Here is a 24,677-nt window from a genome sequence, read left to right as displayed (position 1 = left end):
CTTTACTGGATTTCTTGCTCGTGCCCATCTGGGACCGTCTTGTTCTCTTTCCTCCTGCTCCTCCCTCTTGATCTTTGTGTGTGTGCCTCCTTCCTCCTGTGTGTTCTCTCTTCCCACTCTGTCTGCCTCTCTCCCTCCCACCACCAAAGGGAGAGCCTTCCCCTGTTCCTGGCCTGCGCTCCTCGGGGCTCTGTGCCCGCCGCCAGGATGAGCTTCACCCTCCACTCAGTGTTCTTCACCCTCAAGGCCAGCATCCTGCTGGGGTCCCTGCTGGGGCTCTGCTTGGGCCTGGAGTTCATGGGCCTCCCCAACCAGTGGGCCCGCTACCTCCGCTGGGACGCCAGCACGCGCAGTGACCTGAGCTTCCAGTTCAAGACCAACGTCTCCACGGGGCTGCTCCTCTACCTGGACGATGGTGGCGTCTGTGACTTCCTCTGCCTCTCCCTGGTGGATGGCCGCGTTCAGCTTCGCTTTAGCATGGACTGCGCTGAGACTGCCGTGCTGTCCAACAAGCAGGTGAACGACAGCAGCTGGCACTTCCTCATGGTGAGCCGCGACCGCCTGCGCACCGTGCTGGTGCTGGATGGCGAGGGCCAGTCTGGGGAGCTGCAGCCCCAGCGGCCGTACATGGATGTGGTCAGTGACTTGTTCCTTGGTGGAGTCCCCGCTGACATTCGGCCTTCTGCCCTGACCCTTGATGGAGTACAGGCCATGCCCGGCTTCAAGGGATTAATCATGGATCTCAAATATGGCAACTCGGAGCCTCGGCTTCTGGGGAGCCAGGGCGTCCAGATGGAAGCCGAGGGACCCTGTGGTGAGCGTCCCTGTGAAAACGGAGGGATCTGCTTCCTCCTGGACGGCCACCCCACCTGTGACTGCTCTACCACTGGCTATGGTGGCACGCTGTGCTCAGAAGGTAAGGTCCTCTCCCCTCTCCAATCTTGATAGAGACCCACCCACCGGATTGGGTGAGGGCCCAGGTGCATGTTAGAAGTGAGCTCTATGTTCAAGCACATCTTAAGCTGCCTGTTAAAAGAGAATTGGGCCCTGAGGAGGCAGAGGAAATCCTTTGCTTGCTCTCAATGGAAAAATCTATCAGATCTCAGCTGGAGGAGAATCCTGGCCACTCAACCAGAGGCTGTGTACTCAACTCAAAGGGCTACATGGAGAAGACTGAAGAGTCCTCTCCAGCCTGGCTCCTTCTGCTGCAGCATGATTGAGCAGGATCAACACTAAACAAGAAATTAGCTAGAAATTGGCAAAGTGGCTGTCTCTGTCCTCATGACCCTTTAAGACTTGGGTGCTTGGGGTTAGATGGGAAATTCCCCATCAGTTCCTCCTTACGGCCCCCAGCATAAGGAATGCCTGTGCAGACAATGAGGGCAGATGGATTGCAGGGTCCTTGGGCAGCTCTGTTATAAACCCAGCCTTTCTGTCGCACCCCCAAATTCCCAGGGGGTGGGTGGGTATCTAGACTGTGGTGAAGCCCTTCTCTCCTTCTTATTCTAATAATGAGGATTTTTCACATGAGGACTTTGGATGTGGTTCCCTTTCCTGTCCTATCCACATTCCAAGAACAGTGCGGACAGGCACTGAAGTTGACTAGATCCTTGTTTAACCAAGCCCCGCAAGCTTCTCCAGCATGGTTTGGAGCACCCTTCAAGTTCAACTACCACTTCCTAGGGAGTAGGAGGGATGATGGCTGCATAAGGGTAGGCTGCACTTGCTTTGTGCACTAAATTCTTTTGGGAATCAGATCTGAGAGAAGTGGCCCAGACTTTAATTTGACAAATGCTCAAAATGCAAATTCCTAGACTCACCACCCACTTAGATTTAGGTAAGAGGGACCATCAAGGTGACCAAGTGTATGGAAACTGATCAGACAGATATGTGTCTGGGGAGACTAGGAGGAAAGAGCTTGCCTTTCTCCTGTCCTTCCTGGGTTAAGCCTTGAGTTCTTCTGGAGACGTTTTGTGTCACCATCCGAAGCTGGTCTCTTCATGGAGGTGGCACCATGTTCTAGGGGAGGACAGTGGTCCTCAACCTTGGTTGCACTTTAGGATCACCTGGGAGAATTTAAAAACATCCAGGCTCTCCCTAGGCTCACTTAGACTCCCAGGGGGTAGAAATCCAAGCATCTATATACTTTTATATCTTCCCATGACTCTAGTATGCAATCAAGGGTAAGAACCAGCTGGTACAAGGTACAGGGAGGTTGAGGGGTGTGGTCAGGTGAGTGACTTGCTCCTAATTTTCAGGATCTCTTCATTCAGCTAAGGCCCCTCTGCCCTGGGGTTTTTGAGTAAGATTATGTTTACAAGCGTTTCTTAAACATTTCTGAAACAGCCCAAATCCTAAAGCAAGTTATGATTGATATGAACGTTAGCTACCAGTAGCTATTTAAAAATATTTAAAAAAAATCGAAGTTTCTTCTGCAGGTGGTACATGCTGGATACTAGGACACATGGAGGTTTTCTTGGAAGCTGCGTTTGGAGGTCATGCCTGGGTTGTTGCTGGAATGTTCCCTGAGGCTCACTTCTTTCCTGTACTACTGGGTGGGCATCATATCTCCCTTTCTATGGGTGGGCTGTCCAAGAGGAAGATGCCAGACAGATACATTCACCCTTACTGAACTCATCAGGGAAAAGGTGGGCAAGAGGGGCAGAGAGAACCCCAATCCACAGAAATAACTTGGGGAATGTGATCATTGAAATGCTTTTCACAAGCAGGTGCCTTCTGGAGCTGACCAGTGTTCCAGAGCTTCTTGTCTTTGGAAAAAGTTCTGCCTGAAGACGCTGACATGATCACTTGTTTTCTCATTTGCCCCAAGGATCTGTTTTGTTCTCAGAACGTGCATTGGAAGCTGGCATTCTTCCTTTCTAGGGACCAGGGTGTTTGCAAGTGTGTTTTTAACTTGCTGATTATCCCTGATTGCATTTTTTTTTTGTGTGTTTAAAAAGAACTCATTTCCTCTGGGCAGGTTTGGATCAGCACTTTCCTGAAGAAAGAATCTCTATGCTGTATATGTATACAATTTGTCTTTTCTCTCTTATTTATTTTTGTATGTGTGTGTTTTCCAGTCTCCAGTGGAATTTCTTCAGAAGAGATCATATGCAGTAATTGTTAAATAGCTGAATGCAATATGTGTATTTTAATAATTGTTCTTTCTACAAGGTTCAGATCACATCTTGGCCATGGATTGATAACTATTTGTTGAAGGCAAACACACAACATTAATTATTTGTTCTCCTGATGCATACATGGAATAAATAAACTGTTTAACAGTAACATTTGGCCAGCCTGGAACAGAACCGTGCAAAGGTTGAGGCAGGGATGGGTGGTGGGGGAAGTAACAGAATTTACTGTTGATAACTTGGAGCCCGATGACCCCAGTAATTGTCATAATAGTTAATCAATCACAAAAACGCATCACAGCGATTAGAAAATGCCCACTGCCTCCACACATAGTTAATTTTTAGAGGAAGCAAAAAATTTCACCTGTAAAATATTAAGGGCAAAATCATAGCAGCTGCTCAGTGTCAAGAAGTTCTGCATAAAACAAGACAAATAGCCGAAACAAATGCCTGCCCATTTTCCCAAGGATAAAGTGGTGAAGTGGGAAGTGAGATTGTAGCCATCCCTGTCCCCCTTAAATTGCACAAGGCAGAGAACTGAAACCAGAGGATGTATCCCCAGCGGTGAATCTTATGTATCAAGTACCCGATCATCCCAACTTGCGGGATGGACCCTGCCATTTGATGGTGTGAGTGCTTGCACCTGGCATGGAAGATTTTTCAATGGCTTGGTGCTTTGGCAGTTCCAAGAACAGGGAGGGCTGAGAGGGTTCTTGCCCCATTATTCGGAGATGGTCAGGACCTGTTGGAGTCACCCTTTATGGTCCATTAGCTAGTAACATGCCTGGGATGTTGCTGTGGCCTGTCTGGCTCTCCATGCCTTGATGGCTCCAAAATGTCCCCATGATGCACCCCAGGAAGAGTGCACAGAGGGGCCCATCTCCTGTAGTGCTTTGGGCTATGCTGATTCCCCATTGGGAAGACACAAGATATTGCTGTGGGAGATCTGGGCCCAGGGTAAGAGCTAACGGATGCAGTATGTTCCCTTTCATTAGGTGTGCAATGGGCACACCTATTAGTCCTGGCCACCCACTGAATTCTGCACAGCTTCCTTGGGAAATCTTCATTCCAAGGCTCCCACCCCAATTAATAGTAACACTGAACATTATGGCACATGATGGAGAGATGAGAAGAGGTCCCAGATTTTTACCTGACAAATAAAATACTTCAGTGTGCAGCCAGTAGGGATCTTGGAGGACAGAAGTGTAGAAAAGTCAAAATGATTTTAAAAAATAATGCATAACTGGTTTGGAACATAGTCAGTCAACAGCACAGCATGTTCACCTGGCTTTTTGTTTAGCTTATTCCTGTCATGGTAGCCTCCAGGCTGGAGAAGGGGTAGCCTCAGCTCCTTCAGGGAACAGCCTCTTCATGGGAAAGGGTTTGCCATTAACTTGAATTGAGTTTGAATTCGATTATTTTTTTTTAAAACATTCTTCGTTATGAATGTGCATGTATTGAATTTCTCAACACCCTTATGGTTGTGAAGCATTGATTCACTGCCAAGGTATATAAATTTCAGTACCAGTTTCCTTGAAGAGTCCATTTAACACAGAGTCAGGCTGTTGCAGGGAGAGTAGAGCCAGGGAACAAGGGAGAAGTCTCCATGAGTCCATCTCCGCTCCTGAACCTCATGACACAGGCCTACCTGTGTCACATGGCATTTGTATGACCCCAGTTTGGGATAAATTTAGTGAAGTGTCCTATTCTACTGGCAAAGACAAAGTGGGTTCCATGTCTGCTGCCTTCTCCTCCTGACTTGGGTAGCTGCCCAGACCAGAAGCTGCTTGTCTTGAGTCTCAGCCATTGTTTTCAGTTGTCGGGATCCTGTGGTGAGGTACAGTGGAGGGTGGTGTCCATAGGGACCAGAGCCTTTTACAAGGGCACCATGGTGAGATACCCGCTAGTGACCATCCCCCATCCCTCTTGCTGCCTGAAGCTGACACCCTACTGAGGTTGTTTGATGTCCTCATGCCTCTGTGTGGCCTTGATATATCTTCCTGAAAATGAACTTCAGTTACTTTTCTTTTTTTTGAGAATGGAGTGACTCTTCCCCCATCTCTCAAAGCCAGAATGAGGATGGGATGGCATATACCCAGCGGAGACTGCTTACCCCTGAGCATTTGCTGAGGTCCAGAGACATCAGACTCCTAGTTGAGTTACCAGTGATGGCCCCAGTTGGGGGCACTTGAGTAAAAACAGTCGTGTCCCCTCCTCCTCCCCATTGCACACCCTGCTGACATTGTCACATGGCATTGTTCCTAATCTGTGTCAGCTCTGAATGGCCTTGGATGGATGGGGACCACAGGGGAGTGGTGAGTAATCAGAGGGGAAAGGAGAATTCCTTTCTGAATGCTTCTCCCTGGGATGGAGCAGGTAGCACAGAGGCAAGGTCTTAAAACGTACACAAAGGAGGGACCCGCTCCCCGCCTAGCCAAGCATTCAGACTCTAGATGGGATCAGCCCCGGCTCTCCACCAGCCCAGCCAGCCAGCAGGGGCTGTCGCTAAACGGAGCTTGAATAGGGGTCTGATTGCTCCTTTTTCCTCCTCCCCTCCTGATTACCAAGTGAGATTTCCTGGGTATGCTGTATGCTAAATGCTGAACAGCCGCCTGCCACTTGCTCCAATTATCCCTCTTTTAACTGCTGAGGGAAGAACAATTTTTCTAATCTCCCCCCTCCTATAACATCTCTGCCTTCTTTAAAGAAATAAGACCCTTCTTCCTTGTTCTCCCTTCAGTGGGGCGAGCACAGCCTCTACCACCACTGCACACCAGCTGTGAGCTGCAAAGGGGGCGGGCAGTGGGTACCTCTCTGGTCCAGATTCAGGAAGGATGAGGGTCAGGCAGGCTTTTTTTCCAGGAGCCTTGGAGTGGTGGGTGAACTCGCATTTGCATTTGGTAATGAGCTACCCCGGGCCCAGCACTGGGGGCTAATTATTTTCAAGGCCCCTATCTCCCTTTGCAGGCTGCCCTGGAAAGATGGCTTCCAGTTCCTGGGGCAGCTGCCCATCAGCTGCGTCCTCTCCCTCCTTCACAAGGCAGACGAAGTGGGCCATGTGCTGTGCTGGGGGGTGGGACTAGCCTGCCCTTCCTCACTCCTCCTCTGCCCTGTACTCAGTGGCTCTGCAGTGGATTATAGCAGTGAGACTCTAGAAATGAGCTGGAGTGAGAGAGGCTTTGGGACAGGGCTCTGAAGGCTGTGTCCTTCCTTGGACAAAGTAGTAATGACATTACTGTCACCATTACTATTATTGACTGTCACCAGGTGCCTGACACCTTGGTGCAGGCTTGTATTTTGACTCATCTTGTCCTCACAGGACTCTCATGAGGTCAGTATCATGAACTAGCCCCATTTTGCAGATGAAGAAACTGACGAGCAGAGAAATTTGGAACTTGTACTAAATTTAACATAGTGGCCAAGAGTATGGCTGCTGGTAGGAAAATAATCTGTCCACCTCACAGATTACATGTCTTTGCAGCAGGTTTTTGAAGCTTTGGTATCTTTATTCATGATAATGATAACAATAATGGCAGCAACTAATAATCAGCATTTGCTCAATAGTAACTGCTTTGCATTTATTAGCTTTGTAACCCTTAACCACTCTGGACACACTGTTACTTTGTAGATAAGGAAATGCAGGGACCAGAGATGAAATAACTTGTCTAAGATCACACAGTCAATAAGAGGCAAAGCTGGGAGTTCTATCCGGGCAGTCTGTCTTGAGAGTCTACATTCTTTTTTTGAAAAAAATATATATTTTTTGGTTGTAGATAGATACCCTACCTTTATTTTACTCGTATTTTTTTATATGGTGCCAGGGATCAAACCCTGTGCCTCAGTCATGCTAGGCAAGCGCTCTACCTCTGAGCCACAACCCCAGCCTGAGAGTCTACATTCTTAACCGCTACGTTATCTGGCCTTTCCGTAAAGTAAGAAATTTGACCTGGAGCGAGATGAGATGAATAAAGTGATCTGCATAGTCTCTGGGAAAGAGCAGGTTCTCACTCTGGGCTCTTGGTCCTAGGTAAGAATGGACTATTTGGTTTCACAGAAGATTTGCTGCTTCCCTTTGAGCTACCCTATCACACCTTTTTCTTTTAGCCCAGTTTGAAAGGTGCAGAAGAAAAAGGAGGTGTATCTCAGGAGGGTATAAAAGCCATGTCGCTGCTGTTTTTCTCCTGCCCAAGAGCGTGAGGTAGCTGACAATGGTTGTGACAGGCTGTATTCACAGCTCTTCGCCCTGCAGACATAGTGCCTGGTCCCCGCAGTAACCCAGCATGGCAGGTACGGCAGGCTTTACCACCCCACTGAATGGGTGAGGTGACAGATCCGATCCAAAAAGTGCCGCTGACCTGGTTGTGGTTACGGGGCACAAGGGCAAGCTTTGGTGCTGCGTGTTGGGCAGGCATCTCTGGGACTCTAAAGCTCAGACCCCCAACATGGCAGTTTACTGCTGCTTTTTGTTCCCTTCATTAACACCAATGGCCCTGTGTCTCTCCATCGTGAAATGGAGCATTGCCTCCCTGGATGTGGATGATAAGCGAAATGTCAAACCCTTGGTGCAGGAGGTTATCAGCCGGCCAGTCCCAGGAGACTTGCTCCCCCGGGTCAGAGTGAGAGAGGATGTTGAGAGGAAATGAAAATGAATGAGTACTCCATTCCCACCCTCAAGACCCTGGTTTGCAGTGAAGTGACGGGGCACTGGACCCAGGGGCCCGGAGGCAGTTGGAGCCTGGCTGCAGCGCACTGAGCATCGCTGGATGGGAGGGGCTCTTCAGACTTATCTTTGGTTTCCCAGGTACCAGAAGACGCCCAGCACCTCACTCAGGGTTGGTAGTAGAAGATGGACTCCCAAATGGGTCCGCCAGGCTCCCTCTGGCTCTCTTGCTACTTTCTCTTCAGACCTAACAAAACCAAATCTTCGTTCCCTGTTTTTTTCTTCTTTTTTCCTTCGTGTGTGCGAGGATGAGCTGATAACAGAGGTGGATTCACCCTGAAACTAACCCTTTTGTGTATTCTCACTGGCACTGGCCCTTTCCAAGGCCCTGTACCTAATTATGCATTTGTGATATTGTGTTTCTTAAGGACCCCCCGCCCCCCACCCTGTGGATCCACCTCTGTCTTCACACATTGCTTTCTGCTGACAGCAATGTTGATCCGGGTGTAGATGTGATTCCCTCCACCCATGACCCTTCATCACAGACACAGTTGTCACGACTTAAAGCCTCAGAGGTGGAAGAGCCGTGGCTAGGGAGCGTGGGATTATCTGGAGCACAGAGGAAGTTCACTTTGGAAGGCGTGGTGGGAGGAGACACAGAAAATATCCAGTGGGGAAAGGCAGAAACGTTTGGAAATTCTTGCTGAAGATTTAGAGGAATGAATTGGCATTTAAACAGAGAAATACCTCCGCTCATCACCCTGAGGTTTCCCATCTGAAGTGGCCATGTTTGGTCTGCTTGACCCATGGTGGCTGGGAGTTGCTGTGGGTGACAGGCTGTGGCCGGCAGGGCAGAAGGACAAGCATGGCTCTCTAGGCCTCTCTGTGTGATCTCTTTAGGAAGTAACATCACTGGTGGGTTGTCATGACTGTTGTCCAGAAATGGGTATCTTCGGTGACCTATTTAAAAGCAATATGGGCCCCCCGTTTAAATGTGTCATGGTCTATATTTGCTCTCAGACCTTGATCGCTGTTCACGATGTTCCTAAACAATGTATTTTCCAAAGTTGTCTTTTCTCATAAATCCAGGAACCAGTAGTTTTAAAGACATATTGACCCCAGAGTCATCCTGCTGGACTACCCAGCTGCCCTCTGGGACAGGCCTTGATTTGCATCCAGTCCTAAGAATGGTGAACGCTTTCTACTTTCTTGGGGACAAACCCTGCAGTGTGTTAGGTATATGAGAGCCTAAATGGGGTGGAGGTAGAGAAAGATGAGGTCATGGGGAGCTCCTGGGTCACATCTCTGAGTTGTGAATACCTTTAGGATCCTTTTGGTTTGACCAAGGTTCTTATTTAAGTATGGTATCTTTGCAGCTATGGAAATATTTCTGGGAGTTTTTCCTTCAAGTTTTTCCAATAAGATGCTCTTCATCCCCTCCTCTCCTGACATTTTTGCCTCTCACCTACCTCCACTGGTGCATTATGCACAATTCTTAACCTCTCCTGCAAGTCTGATTGGAAATGTGTTGCCTACAGCCCCTGAAGAAGAGAGAGGAGTGCAGTGAGTGAGTGTTCAGCTTATTTATTTAGTAAGTTGCTGTCAAATAAAAAATGAGGACCTTTGCTTGTGAGCAGAGAGAAGACAGAAAGCAGAGCCCAAATCACTCATTTGTGAACCAAAACAGTGGGAAAAAGGCTGGGCAGGCTGAGAGGTCACCAAACACTCATGGCTGCTTCTTTCCATCCCATTTTCTCAGGCTTCTCCCCCTCTCCTGACGGAGCCCTGTTTCTTGCATGGTTAGTCATGGAGGTCGAAGGGACCAGGGAGGAGGAGGTTTGGAGGGCATTGGGCCTCTGACCCATGAGATCCCTGGGAGATGGACCCTTCCACAGCCTATTTGCTCCACTTGGGTCAGGAAAGGCAGGCTGGAGTTTAGGCAGAGGTAATGGCACGTAGCATGGGGTTCTGTGAGTTTCTGCTTAGTTTTATGGAGACATGCTGGAATTTGAGGGGACTCTGGGCTGCAGAAGTAATCTGTGAGGGATGAAGCACAGATCCTGTGACCTTCATAGAGCATGCTAACAGATTTGTATAGCCTTCTAGCTGTGGCCTTGCCCTGTGCAGTTGTCTGAAAGCCACGGTACCTTGTAGAGAATCACAGGACAAGTTTAGGAAGGACTTTAAAGGTCATTGGCTCTAACTACTTGTTTCTTATTCTCTTTTCTTCTGTGTAAGACCACCCTCCCACCTCCTATCCCCTGCCCCCCCCACACACACAAAAAAAACCCCAGACAACTGGGTGGTTGTCCAGCAACTTGGTGCTTTTCAAGGCAGCCTAAAGTATCTCTGATCACTGCTGGGTATCAGGGGGCTCTTTCCTATTATCAGGTCAAAGTCTGTTTCCCAACTACACTTCTTTGTTCTTCATTCTATTTAAAGCAAACTGACCTTTTCAGTGAGCCATGTAGGTGAGGGGGATGGATGGGTGGGTGGGTCCTAATATTTCTGGATGATGCTTTGCAGAAATTAACCCTGTATCCAGGTAAAACTCATAATAAGTTTTCTAATATTGCACCAGCAGTACATACACCACTGAGTTATTTAGAATTAACTGCTTGTGATTAATCCTAAACAATGTGGGATGGATTTTGTGGGAACAGATTTTGATGTAAGCAGGTGATTCACACTCTAGTCATTTTTGCTCCTGGGGAGCTTGTATCGTGGAGGGGATGGTTAACCCCATCTCTGGCATTATTGCTGTGCCTCATGTCACCCCCCTAAGATGCTCCATCTTCCTCCCTTCTTGGATGGGATTTGCATCTCTGAAATTCCAAGAAGCCCTCTGGGAATCCCAAATCATTTTACAATAAGACGAGAAGTTCTGGAATGCACTGGAGTAGAGGAAAGGGGAATTGGATCGGACTTGCTTGACAAGCCCAACCTGGTAGTCAAGGTCAGACATGCCAACAGAAAATGAAGATTTTGCTAAAAAGCTTAGCGGGTTGTTCTATTAAAAAAAAAAAAAAAAAGATAAGGGCATGAGATGAAGCAGTATTGAGTAGTTGCTCCTGGAAACTGGCCTTGGAAGCACAAGCCCTATTCCGAAATGCTTCCTCCTCTGCCAGGTTGCCCAGGGTGCCCCATGTTTTTGGCATTGTTGGAAGAAGTCTTTTAGGGAAAGGGCTTAGGCAGGGCTAGAAGATGTTGCTCTGGCATAGACTGGAAACCCACCAAGCAAATCCCCTCCTGCACCCTAAAGGCGATGAGACTAGTCTTGGCTCTTGGCCATCTCTCTATTGGCCATCGTTTTTCTGGTATAGTGCAGCAAAGGAAATGGAACTCCCCATTTAGTATTTTAAAATAGCTTACTTTTAAAAGAAAAGCCCACAGACAGCTTTTCGAGTTCAAGCAGTGATGTGTACGTAGAGTCCACCACTGCTCATCTGTGGTCTCATTTTCCATGCGCGTGCTGGGTAACGGGTGTGGCCATCTCACACCCTTGCGTGGTAGTTGCCGCGGAGGCAGAGGATGGTGGGGTTTTAGTTGCTGTGGAAACTTTGCTGTTTGCTTTGCCTGATGTTGAATTTTCAGTCTCGCATTAATGCAGAGTGGAGCTATTTTTTCCTCATGTAGAATATATAACCAATGGCTACATTTTAATGTGTCTTTTGACTTCTTTGGCTTTCCTTTCCTTAATGCAAGTTGAGATTGCTTAGCTGGGTTTTCCAATTCCTGTTGCAGAATGTATGTGAGAAGGTACTCTTTTGGAAACGATAAAACAAAACCAAGGCGGGGCGGGGGACAGGGGGACCCTGTTTCCCTTTGCTGATTAATATATATACAGGCTTGTGTGTGAATATCATGCCTCTGACAGAAAGCAGGTGATCAGTAAATGTTTGTGGCTTTAATAAAGCATATTTTTGTGGGATAGGGATGTGTTCGTGTTTTATATGGGTACATATGTGTTCACATACATGTGTGCATGGGCCCACTAATGTGTGGTGGAGAGATGCAGGTTTCTAAGAGTGTGAGCTCAAAAACATCCACTGAATCAGTTACTCAGTGAATTCAGAGATCACCTGGACCCCGTTGGCCACCATTGGAAATGCCTTCTCTCTTTCAGTGGGAAAAGCAGTGCATTTACCGTGGAACAGCTTTTATTGAATCTATGTTAAGCACATTCACATTCCACTTGGTTTGATCTACTTGAGGATGAACTGGAAAGACTTTTTGTTGTTGTTCTTTACAAACCAATGGTTTCCTGTAACAATTATAGGCAGCAGCCAGCCTGGGACCATGTAAATGCTTGTGGAAGGCTGTTTGAGGCTGGCTCATTGTTGTCACTGGAGATGGAGAGGCTGCCTGTGCTCAGGTAGATTCCCTGGAGGGATGAGGCTCACTGGGGACAGGGTAATTGTCCTCAGATATTGGCAGAGATGCCATGTAGTGAAGGGAGTAGGTACCCGGGCAAGAAAGTCAAAGGAATAAAGCTACAGAGGAAGAATTTTCTGTTGGTTAGCTCCGTCACTGCAGGGGTGTGGCAGGTGTTGGAGCGGCAGCTACGGGGGGCATGAGCTAGCATACACATACCTCCCAGGATCCCATGGGGACCTTCTGGGGCTCCTGGCAGCCAGACTTACCCTGCTGTTTGCCATGTGCATCCTCTTCCTTTCAAGAGGATGGGGTGGGGAAGATTGTTCTCCAGATCAGTGACCTCCGAACTTGGGTACATATAAGAACATTCTTGGGGGATATAGGAAGGAAACAATAAAACACATGGCTAATTTATATGTAAGCTGTTTATAAATAAATGTACTTCTATTGGCAGACCATAGAGAAATCATTTTTTCAAATGAGGCAGTTGTTCAGAAGGGTTTGAAGGCCATTAATCAGAATAACACTCAAATCTACATTTATCTTTCTGTAATTGGTGACTCCCTTAACGCCAGGTTTGTGGCTGCCGTTGGAGGCTGAGTCTCCAGTGTTCCTGAAGCCAGTGATATGTGTCCTGGGCTCATTTACTGTCCTCAGTTCAGTGCCTGCTGGTCTTGGTTGACCTGGTAGGTGGTCCTGGAGGGCCAATGGGAAGGGACTCAGTCACACCTCCTCTTTTGGAGAACCCTGTCCTGTTCAGGGTTACTAATAATACCCCAGAGATGATTTCAGTATAAGAATTACATGAACACTTGCTGGGGCTTTGGATTGTATAAAATAATAAAGTCTTTGAGGTATCTTCAAGTGCTTTGAGAAGCAGTCCTCAGTGTATGATTGGTTGAAATAGGCCTTTTGTTTTTTGGAATAAGTTCATTCATTAGACATTCACTGAGTGAGTGACCATTAGATACCAGTGTGGTCCCTGTCCCTGAGGCTTTTCCTGGTCTGGTTTGGAAGGCTATCAGGCAAAGAGGTACAACACGCATCAGTGTTGCCATGTTACCTGGTAGAACATTTGTAGAGTAGCTTAAAAGGCAGTACCCCCTCCTCCCCCAGTTTGGGGCATATGAATGTGTGATTGGAGTAGGAGTTGGGCTGGAGGGAAATTTCACAGAGGAAATTCTTGGGTAGGACTTGAAAGTTTAATTGGCATTCAAGGGGAAGAGGGCATTCAGGGAAGTTCTATGAACGAGCAAGATGCTATTTGTAATAGTTTGTAGGATTGACTGTAGCTGGCCAAAGAACTGAGATCAGTGGGAGGATATGAGAGAAGGATTTGGGCAGGGAGGGTCTTAAAAGCTTTGTATGGATTTTGAATGTTATTTTTCATTTAATTGGGAGCCTTTGGAAGTTTCTCAATTGAGTAGTGACGAAGTCAGGTTTGAATTTTATTTTTTTCTCTCTCTATTTATTTATCTAGGTGCTGGGGATTAAATCCAGAAGTGCTTTATCACCGAGCCAGCCACATCCCCAGCCCTTTTTATTTTTTATTTTGAGACAGGAACTTGCTAAGTTACTTAGAGCCTCACTGAGTTGCTGAAATTGGCCTCAAATTTGCAGTTCTCCTGCCTCAGCCTCCAGAGTCACTGGGATTACAGGTGTGTGCTGCTGTGCCCAGCTCTGATCTGAATTTTAGAAAGATGACACTTGGGGCAGTTTCTGGATGGATTGGTTATTGGAAAGCTTAAAGCAGAGTAGCCAAATCAAAGCTGTTGTGTGGTTTTGGTGAGAGAGGCTGTACTGGAGGAGTAGAGATGGGAGAAAGGCAACTACAGAGATGTAAAGAAGAAGAACTTAATAATTGCGGTGGCATGAACTTGGGTTTTGGATGGAGACTGCCTGGCTTTGCCACATTCTAGCTCTGCAAACTTGGTCCAAGGACTTCACCTTTCTTTTACTTCTCTTTCATGTTTGCCATCTGTGAAATGGGGTGATAATAGTGCCCACCATGCGAGATTGTTAAGCTTTAAATGCTCATTCATCATTTCATCAGACATTCGCTGAATCAACGACTGTTAGGTGTCAGTGTGGTCCCTGCTCTTGAGGGTCTAGTTTGCTGTATAGAGTGCCTAGAATGATGCTTGGCACATAGTAAGCACTGAGTGAATGTTAGGTAATAGTATTACTGGTTAGTATTGAGAAGAAGGAGGATTTGATAATATGCTCTCCTTTTGATAATATGCACATGGAGGTTAGTGGGAGGAGCAGGTTCAAGGTGAAGGTGAGAGGTGAGGAATACATTTTGGTTTGTTTTTTTCTCTCCTTCTCTTCAGGGCCTGTGGGATCCCAGGGCAAGTGGGTACAATGGTTAGCTCAACAGGGCCAGAATAGGTCTGAGCACAGAAGTCAGCCTGGTTGTTTTAGGGGTGGGGGAAGGCTTGGAGGTGTAGAAAGAACAAAAGAAAGTTCTTAAAATTCTTCATTGGTGAATAAATGAAAAACTACACCCTTTTCACCTGGTTGAAGTTGAGGCATGCGTTTGAATACAGTCAACCAGCTTAAAATGTTGTATCATTTAATTTTAAAAACTCTCCACATGGACCTTTCTGTTACTTGAAATTAAGCAAGGTTTGTTCAAGTGAAAAAATTTTCACAAATAGAAAGTCTCAGATGCATGTGAGGAACCTGAAGATTTGGGGTGTTTTGTGTATGCTTCTTAGAACATTAAAATTCTTTGGGAATCAAGGATTCAGATCTGGGGGCTGGGGGAGACAGGAGGAATGAAGCAACTTGCCCAGGATCAGCGAATTTGTGTTCTGATCTAAACCTCATGCTTCTTTGAATTAAACACGAAATCCTTGGCTAAGTTTTCTTTTTCCCCACAGTCAAGCACTGAACTCCTTGGGGCACTAGCACTAAAGCTCCTCTCAAAGCAACACATATTTCCTGGGATTGGGGAGTGATTCCTCTAATTCTGGTCCCTGTGGGCTGAAAGACCAAGAGGCTTCCCACCAGAAATGCTGGAAGTCCTGGCTCAGCTAGCGATATAAGTGCTGGTAATTAATTCACTTGTGGTTTTTCTATCTCTGTCTTGGGTGGAGTGCTTGGAAAGGAAGCAAAATTCTTTCTTAAGGAAATCAAGGCTCAGTTCTCTTATTGCAGGCTTGCTGCCTTCCTCTTGCCTTTGACTCTCCAGGGCTGGGGGTGGGGGTGGTGTCTGTCTCTGAATGCTTGCTCTGCATCAGTTTTCCAGGAATTTCAGGACACAGGAATTTTCACCCAGCTGTGTTGTGTGTTGCTGTTCAGCAATCTGAAGTTGCTTATCCAGCGTAAGTCAGAATGGGGAGCCTAGGGAGGAGGGGGGAACACCTTCCAACATTTTTCTAGGCAGAAGAAATTGAGGTGTTAGGGGCCCAGCTGGTATGTGATTGGAACTAAGATATGGAGCCTCCAGGGTATGCATGTTCACAGGGACCCTTTTACTGAAACCCTGGGATATTATTGGGAAGGTACCTCTTTCCACCCACTCCAGCCACTGTGAAGTATGCAGGTCTACTGTGTGTCAGAAGAGGCACTGGGGGCAAGAATGGTGTGCAAGACAGACCCATCTTCATGCTGCTTAACGAACCAAGCATTTAGAAAGTGAGGGGTACTCCGAAAGGAGACATGTGCATGGTCTCTCTGAGTTTAGGGGTCTCTCTTCACATTTGGCAGAACAAAGACTGTGAAGTTCAAGGGTGTGACCAAGATGCTCCAGTGCTTTTTCTAGACTCACAGTTCTCAGATTGGCTTTCTTCCCAGAATGTGCCGGCTGGGGATCACAAATGCAGGTAGTAGGCTTAGGACTTCGACGGAGTTTAGCTCACTGTCCGACTTTGATTCCTGAGTAGGCCTCGATGATGCATTTTGATTTGGGAGAAATCTTATGGTTTGTAACCTGGTTACTTTGTGATTGAACACATTTAATAATGATGGTGGCTCACTAATTCTCATGAAGTGCTTGCTACCTGCTGGGGGCTGGTCTAAGTATATTCAGACAGGATTTCCTTTAATTTTTCCAACCACCCTCCCCAGGGAGGTTGATTTCCTAGTTTTATAGAGGAGGAATCTGTGGTTGAAGAGAGGGAGCAGTCTGTCTGCCTGCGGAAAGAGCCCTGACAGTGGATCTTGATGTGGAGTTTGAATTCTTATTTACCTGTCTCTGCTGCCCCCTGTTCACTCTGGCACTGGATGGTAGTTGCTGTGGCCATCAATAATTCAATCCAGTGCTAACTGGGGTCCTTCTACCGTGCAGAGGCACTGCCTGATCCCCCGGCCAGTCTTCTGATCTTTGCCCTATTCTGCATGGGACTGATTGTTCTCTGCTCCCATGTTTATACATACTCATGTTCTGTAAAGGAAATGTACAAGGTGCCCCAGACCCCCACCTTTTATACCGGTGTCTCATTCCATCCCATGGGCAGTAATTCAGATGGCTCTGGAATTACTGACTGCTTGGGCTGGAATCCCACATTCTCTCCATCTTTTTTTAAAACCCATGATCCCGCAGTAACTGGATCTCCCAGTATTGTGGATCTGCAGTTTCCACTAAGAGGCTTTTGAAAAACCTTCGTGAAGATGTAAAATAAGTATTGTTTCAATTTGTGTGTCATCCCCAACATAAGTATTTCTGATCCCCTCTTGAACATCACAGTCCAACCTGCTTTTATGAAACTGTGACCCAGAGAGGCAGGATGACTCACAGGAGGCTTCTCACTCACGAGTTGCTGGAGGGCTTCGACTAAAACCCAGGTATTCTAACTCCCAGCCTAGCATCCATTCTCTCACATCACACTGAAAGAAGATCTGAGGCTAAGGAGAAGGGATTGATTGAAAAGAACATAGGTTGCCAAGCACAATTGGTAATCACCAAAACAGCTCTGGTGCCTGTCTGCAAGGAGCTTACAAACAAATAGAGAGCATCACTACGGAAAACCTAAACCAAACCGTGTTTAATTAATTGTGATGGGTGACAAGAGATGGGAAGGACAGGCCAAGGGGACACCTAACGAGAACCAAGTAATCAGGGACATTACTTATTGGAGGTGCCCTCTGAAGATGGAAGGAATAGAGGAAGACGATATGGTGCGGCTGTTCCTGTTAACTGTCACTTGCTCAACTTAAGGACCAGGTTGATTAGCTCAGTATCTTTGGTGGAAACTCTGTCTTTTCCTTTTATGTATTTTATATACATTTTTGGGGAAAATGATGGATGATGGATAGATGTGGGACCTTCTGGGGACTGGGAAAAGAGAGAAGTCCTCAGGATGATGGGCTGGGAGGGGCTGAGTGTGTTTGGAAGTGGGCGTCTACATGGACATCTCCCAGCAGAGTTCAGAATCCCGGAGGAGAAGATCTGGGGGTACAATCTCTATCCAAAGGAAACTCTCTGTGGAGAGAGTGAAGATGAAAGGCTGCTGGGACATGAAAGCTATAGTGAGTGTCACTTGCTGCCAGCCTAAAAGGCTTGTTCCTCAAATAGCTGCACAGCATGGCTCCCACCCACAGCTCTGAGATGAGCTTGAGCATTTCCAAGCGCCTGCCCTTTCTTCCCAGCACTCAGATTCCTGGTCCTGCCCTCTTGGGTCCTCCCACCTGCCACATGAAGAGGAACAGGAGACTGCCTTCATTGATCCACACTCCTTAGAGGTCGCTGCCAGGGACATTTATATTCCAGAACATCTAAAGAATTCTCCGCTTGGAGGAGTGGGGGTAAAATCTGAGGCTGGGGATTCAGCTTGATTGGAAATGGCTCTGCTCCTTGGGTTTTAGGTGAACACTTGTTGACTGACTGGGCTTCAGGTACTGTGCCAATCGTTTTACCTTCATCCCCGTTTTACAGACAGACACTGTAGAACAAAAACACTTCTAATCTACCCTCAACCCAGAAGTACAAGGATACGGGGGCCGGAATGAAATGTTACTATTCTTGATGAAAACAAGAAGAATAAACATAATACAATACATTTTTTGAAGTAATTCAATTTTTTTTAAATTCTAAAATTATGCCCTTTTACTTGGAGAACGTTAAAATGCCTTTTTTCTCTCTCTTTTTAAGATATTTTTTAGACACCGATGGGCCTTTATTTTGTTCATTTATTTATATGTCGTGCTGAGAATCGAACCTAGTGCCTCACACATGCTAGGCAGGTTCTCCACCACTGAGCCATGGTCCCCTAATAGCAAACATTTCATTTTTTTGTGGTGCTGGGGGTTGAACCCAGGGCCTTGTGCATGTGAGGCAGGCACTCTACCAACTGAGCTATATCCCCAGCCCCCAAAATGCCTTTTTTTTTAAAGAAGAAAATCAGTACTATATAGTGTCAGTTTTTGGTTTTTGTTCTTTCTCAGCAAAATTGAAATACACTTAACCTCTGTTAGTTTCTAAAGTTGCTTTATATATGTTACAGGTAAATAAAATCTATTAATCTGTGGACCATTGTTGTAGATGATGGCTGATTCCCATGCCACATTCTTCCCTGAGAGGAAAATATTTGTATAATTTTATTTTGATCTTTAATCAGAAAAAAGTGCAACCAGACAGGACTTCTGAGATCATATAGTTATTTTTATTCATTTATCAAAATGTTTTTGGTTTGACCCTCAGACTTTTTAACTCTATGTTGGCATAGTCAGAATTAACAAAGCCTAGAATGTGTTTAACATAGGAGCAGTTTCCAGAAGCAAACAGAAGTGGGGCTCATGTAATTCCTCAATCCATTTTCTCTCTAGCCTCGTTAAACCATTTATTTTTTCCAATTCATTTTTATTTTTTCTGAGTTATTCTTAACGAGATCAATTCTGCTCCATGTGTATTCTAGCATGAAGATTTAATTCATCCATCAGTTATTTTTTGAGCGTGTGCCTGTCAAATTTTACCTAGATAACTTCTATCATTGTGAATGTTCTTTTTAGGCCATTATTTCTACCATATCCAATCTTCTCATGTCGAATTTGCAGGTCTAAATTTTGTCAAGAATGTTTGATTCTTCCTTCAATAACAAGTTTCACCACATGCAATTTTAGTTGCTGTCAGCTGTGTTCTGTGCGCGTGTGTGTGTGCATGTGTGAGTGTGTGCATGTGTGTGTGCGTGTGTGTGTTTTCCTGACAGGTTTACTTCTTTTCCAGGTCAGTTTCAGCAGTTTGAAGATTACATCTTCTTCCTACAAAAAAAAGTCAGTCCATTTTCTGATAGGTTCTCAGCAGTTCCAAAGCATACTTTAGGTGTCAAGATATCCTGCATTGTTTATAGAGACCAGAGACCCAGAAGGGTTAAGAAACCTACTCAAGGTCAGACCTAAAGTTAGGGAAAGAGTTCTGTGGGACCATTTTAGAATACAGTGCTCCTCTTATTCATTGTAATAAAGGAAAATTGGGATCCTCTTAATGATATACCTTCCTCTTTTAGGCTTCCATTTTTTCATCCCTTGTGAGCTACAGAATTTCTACTGACCTGACCTCCCTAAGAAATGGCAGCTGGGGCCACTGTTCCAAGCCTCTTGGCTTCTCCTTGCTTCCTAGCTAGGTCCGCCTTAAGCTGTGTGTGCACTGGGGTGACATGATGTACAAACAAGCAGGACCAAAAAAGGAAAAAAATCCTCTCTTGTGGAAAATTAGGTCAGTGGCAGAGCTGGGGAGGGGAGGGAATCAGGGCCCTGTTCTCCCATCCTTCAGCTCACCCCTCGCCTGAGGCCGGCAGGACAGTAGCGTGTGGTGCTGCTGGGAACAAGCATCTGGGGGTGATGGGTTGGGGGCAGTGTCCCTCTGTGTGTTCTTGTGTGGATGTGTGAGAACATGAGCAGGGTCTGCTTTCCAGCCGCTCGGGATTCCTCCCTCTCTGAATGTATTTGTCTGGATTACTCTAAGGGGGACATTAGTGTTGTCTAATAACAGCCTCAGATTTATCAAGGGATTTGTTTGATTAATTCCAAAGCACAGTACAGCGGGTAGATTAGAGCTCAGCCTGTGTGGTGGGTCTACACTTCCCACTCTCTGCCCTTTCTAATTCATGTGGAGGGGCCCATTTCTCCTGCTTGTGGTTCTGACTGTGGAAGGCTCTGGATTTTAGGACCCCACTGTGGGAGAGTTAAAAATCATTTCCCATTATTAAGATGCATGAGTCCGGGAATACCAATAATTCTCCAAGTTCATGCTGTTTTTTTCCTCTGCAAAAGCTCCAGAGATTTGGCCACTGGCCTTTCTTTCCTGGTTACTACCATTATACTCTTGATGCTGGTTCTTCTCCCAGACCCTCAGTCAGGGCACTGGTGCCCCAGGGGTGGCACAGTGGGAAAAGCATGAGCTGGGGTACAGATGATCTGAATTCTGGTTTCAGGTCCAGTGTTGTCCAGTGGGTGAACAGGTTGATTCTCCTCTCTTGAATCTGTGCCTCCCATGTCCTTTAGGACACTATGGCTCTGAATGCAATCACAATGAACTGTCTGATGGTCATGGCTCATCCCTACAGCTAGACTTCAAGCTCATTAGTACAAGATCTGAGTCTGTCTGGTTCCTCGGCCATCACCCTGGTGCCTAGTAGTTTCCCTGGGACATAGGCATCAGATGTTCAATAGAATGAACCTGTAACCTGAGAGGGATGGACCTGCTCACTATCCTGAGACTCTTCTACTCTGGAAGGAAGGAAGGAAGGAAGGAAGGAAGGAAGGGAGGAAGGAAGGAAGGGAGGAGGGAGGAGGGAGGAGGGAGGAAGGAAGGAAAATTTGTAAAAATTTTCAGCTTCTCCTGTATTCATGGAAACAGTTACACCCACTTTTATTTTTACTATTTTAAAAACATTTTTTTAATTGCAGTACCACAGAAGTTACGAGATAAAAGTGGTAATTAACTATAATTATAACTCAAAAAGCCCATTATTGATGCACATAAAGTTGTGTTTAGGGATTCCTCCCTCTTCTTACCTGATTCTCTGGCTCCTGACAGTAGAAAGTCCTGGTTTGGATCTCTGAGCTCCCTCTGGAAGGGCCTGTAGAATCTTATTGAACCTTGCAGAATGAGACAGTTACTAACCAGTAAGCCATACGCATGATTCTCAGGCTCAATCTTTTTGGTCTGGAATTTCACAATACCTCCTTGCTTTACAAGGGTGAGGGAACCAATCTTGCTCACTTTGTGAAAATTAGAGAAATGAAGGGGTATAAGGGAAAGCAGAAAATCTGACAAGGGCTTTAGAAGTGAGAGAGTCTTAAGGGCTACTTTCTTCCTTTGGGGGTTCCCTGGGTCTCTGGAGACTCATAGTCTCAGTGCAAAGACTCTTTGGGAAGCATTTGGTTGGGAAAGCTGGCTCCAATACATGACCCCTTCCTCCTTAGCCGGCAGCTGCCACTAATCATCATACTCCTCTTTATCCCAGACCCACCTGAAGCCTCACCCTGTCTTAACCCTCTTCTCTAGCACATTACCAGGAGGTGGAGGCAGCGAGTGCCAAGCGCACGGGCAACTGGATTGTTGGGAAGTTTATATGCATTTGCCTCTTGACACTCTTGGTGCCTCTGAATTGGACATAACAAGCTCCATTTTACAGATGAAGTTAAATAACTTGTCCAAGGTCACACAATGAACAGCCATGTTGGCACTTGAGCTCAAAGCTTTTGGATTCTGTGTTCTTCGCCGGGAGCCCAACCCTCAGGGGTGTTAATTGACCACTGGCCAGTTATGGGAAAAATTCTTACAAAAGTCTTCCATACTTGATTGCTGTCCTGTGTCCTCTGGGGGCCACTTAAAAGTTTCCCCAGTAGGACTTTGAAGCATTCTCTGTCAACCCTGAGACCCCCACTTGTGCTAAGTGGGACAATAAATGGTCATATAGAGCCACCCTATCATGTTTGTGTACTGTCTTTGATTATTTGATTCACTGCTAACAGCACGAGGGGCATTTTTCTTTGAGTCTTTAGTGCCTAAATTGGTGTCTGATATGCAGTAGTGATCAATAAATGTTAGTTGTTTCAAACTGAACCAGACATGAAGGTAAATCATAAGCCTCCCCAGCTATCCCAGGACCTCAAAGCCAGCCTTTTTCAACCCGCTTTCTGTGAGATGTTGCTGGATGTTTTATCTGGGAAATGTCCATTAGGCCCCAAACATACTTCACTTATGGAGGATATCTCCATTTGGATTTTACAGTGTATCTTACTTACTATAGATCAGGTTTTCTGAAGTCTTGCCATACTTGATTATCATTTTTTTTTTAAATCAGTGTTTTCTAAATTTATTTGACCAGATTTTTTTTTTTTTTTAAGAAATGCCTATTTACATCTTGCTTGATGGAAGTAAGATGAATTTTATGGAATTCATTTTTGGATTTGTTGCCCAAACTTGTAATTCTTTTTCTGAAATTTGGATCCTGCAGAGATGTTGCAAAATCAACAATGTATGTTACACTTCAGAATAATGATCCTCCATTCTTTCTATCAGCTTTCCATTGATCTTGGCAGACCCAGACCAGTTTTTTGAAAGTTGCTTCTGTGTCCTGAAAGGTGACAGATTTGGATGGTAAATCAGTGAGGGGAAAAATAATTGGACACAGAGGGATGGGGCTGTAGGAAAGATGAAGGGTTCAGAAATATCTTGAGTTCAAATTCTAACCACTGTTAATGAGTTGAGTACACTTAGATATTAACTTTTCTGAGCCTTAGTTTCCTTGTTTAAGTGGGAATAACACAATATCCGTGTCACTAGGAGTAAATGAGGTCATATATGATGTATAAACACACACATTCACACAATGGCAGGAATGTGATATAGGAACCCTCAGAAAATGGCAAGGATTATAATGGATAAACTGAAGTTATCTTTTGGGTCATATTTTAAAAACTTGTTTTATGATGTTATTGTGAATAGAGATTCCATTTCATCCTCTTTTGACACAGGGATTTAACATAATGGCTAGTAAGGAATTGATGCTAGACTTCTGGAGTGAATGAATGAACAACATAGTTCTTTGTTGTCTACAAAGTACTTGTTCATATGTAGTCTCATTTAAACCTCACAGCAACCTGGTCATGTAATTAGCACTACTAATTATGGGTGTGGAAAATGAGGCTCAGAGAAGCTGAGTGAGTTGCCTAAGATCATAAAGCTGGTATGAGGCTAAAAGGTCAGGCCTCAAATCCAGGGCTTCTGCAGGTGAAATATATATACATACAATGGAATATTATTCATCCTTAAAAATGAGGGAGATTCTGATGCCTGTTACAAGGGGTTTGTACCAGAGGAAGTACCAGTCCATGCAGGTGATCATAATTATTGCATTACTTTACCCCAGTGAATTCCTTGAGAGAGATCTGTCTTCTTTCTAAGAATTCCTTCCTCTCTGGAAGGAGTCTAAATCTTCAGAATTTATGCCAATTGGAAGAGTGTTTTGGGAGAAGCAGGTGGGTCTCCCAGAGTTTCCTTAAGAACATTATGCTAAGTGAAATTAGCCAGTCACGAAAAGACAAATACTGCATAATTCTACTTTTGTGAGGTGCCTAGTATAGTCAAATTTATCAAAACAGAAAATTAAAGGATGGTTTCTAGGGGCTGGGGGGAAAGGAATAGGGAGTTTGTGTATAATGGGTACAGAGTGTCAGTTCTGCAAGGTGGAATGAGTTCTCCAGAGATGGATGCTGGGGATAGTTGTACACTATGCATGTATTTAATGCCACCAAACTATACATTTAAAAAATGGTTGGGGACTGCAGGTGTAGCTAAGTGGTAGATTGCTTGTCTAGTAGAAACCCCAGGGTTCCATCCCCAGCACCACACACAACAAAATGTTCAGGTGGTAAATTTTACATTATGTGTATTTTCCCACAGTTTATTTTTTACTGGCTTATTTTTGAACTGGTGCACTATAGTTATGCATAAAGAATTCATTGTGATGTGTTCATATGTGCACATGACAAGAGTTTGGTTAATTCCGTTCTACTGTTCCTCCCTTTTCCCATCCCTCCTTCCTTCCCCGTGTTCCCTTTCTCTACGGTTCTCCCTTTGATTTTCATGAGATCCCCACCCCCTTTTTTAATTCCTCATTTTTCTCTAGCTTCTTCATGTAAGAGAAAACATCTGACCCCTGACTTTCTAAATCTGACTGATTTCACTGAGCATGATGCTTTCCAGTGCCATCCATTTACCAGCAAATGACATAATTTCATTCTTTTTTATGGTTAAGTAAAACTCCATTGTGTATTTGTACTACATTTTCTTTTTCCAATCATGGACTGCTGGTCCCATAACTTGCCTATTGTGAATATGAAGCTATAAACATTGGTATTCATGCCTTACTAGAGTATGCTGATTTTAGTTCTTTTGGAGAAATACCAAGGAGTGTGTCATTGGGGTTATATGATGGGCCCATTCTTAGTCTTTTGAGGAATCTCCATTCTGCTTTTCAAAGTGGTTGACGCAGTTTTTAAAAACTGAAAAAACAAAACAAAGGTTCTGACTCCACACTCACATTTCCTTACAG

The 24,677-nt window shown here is 45.4% G+C and overlaps 1 protein-coding gene across 9 annotated transcripts in view; it reads left to right on the top strand.

Moving 5' to 3' along the window:
* The first annotated feature begins 207 nt into the window (after positions 1-207).
* Nrxn3 (neurexin 3) overlaps positions 208-24,677 on the top strand; it is a 1,468,922-nt gene continuing 1,444,452 nt past the window's right edge. For all 9 annotated transcript variants that reach the window (XM_076848054.2, XM_076848052.2, XM_076848056.2 and 6 more), the window contains exon 1: positions 208-916. In XM_076848054.2, coding sequence (XP_076704169.1) covers positions 208-916 — 709 coding nt within the window. The remainder of the gene's footprint in view (positions 917-24,677) is intronic.

Source organism: Callospermophilus lateralis, chromosome 3 (genome assembly GCF_048772815.1).
Source record: "Callospermophilus lateralis isolate mCalLat2 chromosome 3, mCalLat2.hap1, whole genome shotgun sequence".
Classification (NCBI taxonomy): Eukaryota; Metazoa; Chordata; class Mammalia; order Rodentia; family Sciuridae; genus Callospermophilus; species Callospermophilus lateralis.
Note: the sequence above shows the minus strand (reverse complement) of the source record. Positions and strands in the feature narration are given on the sequence as shown.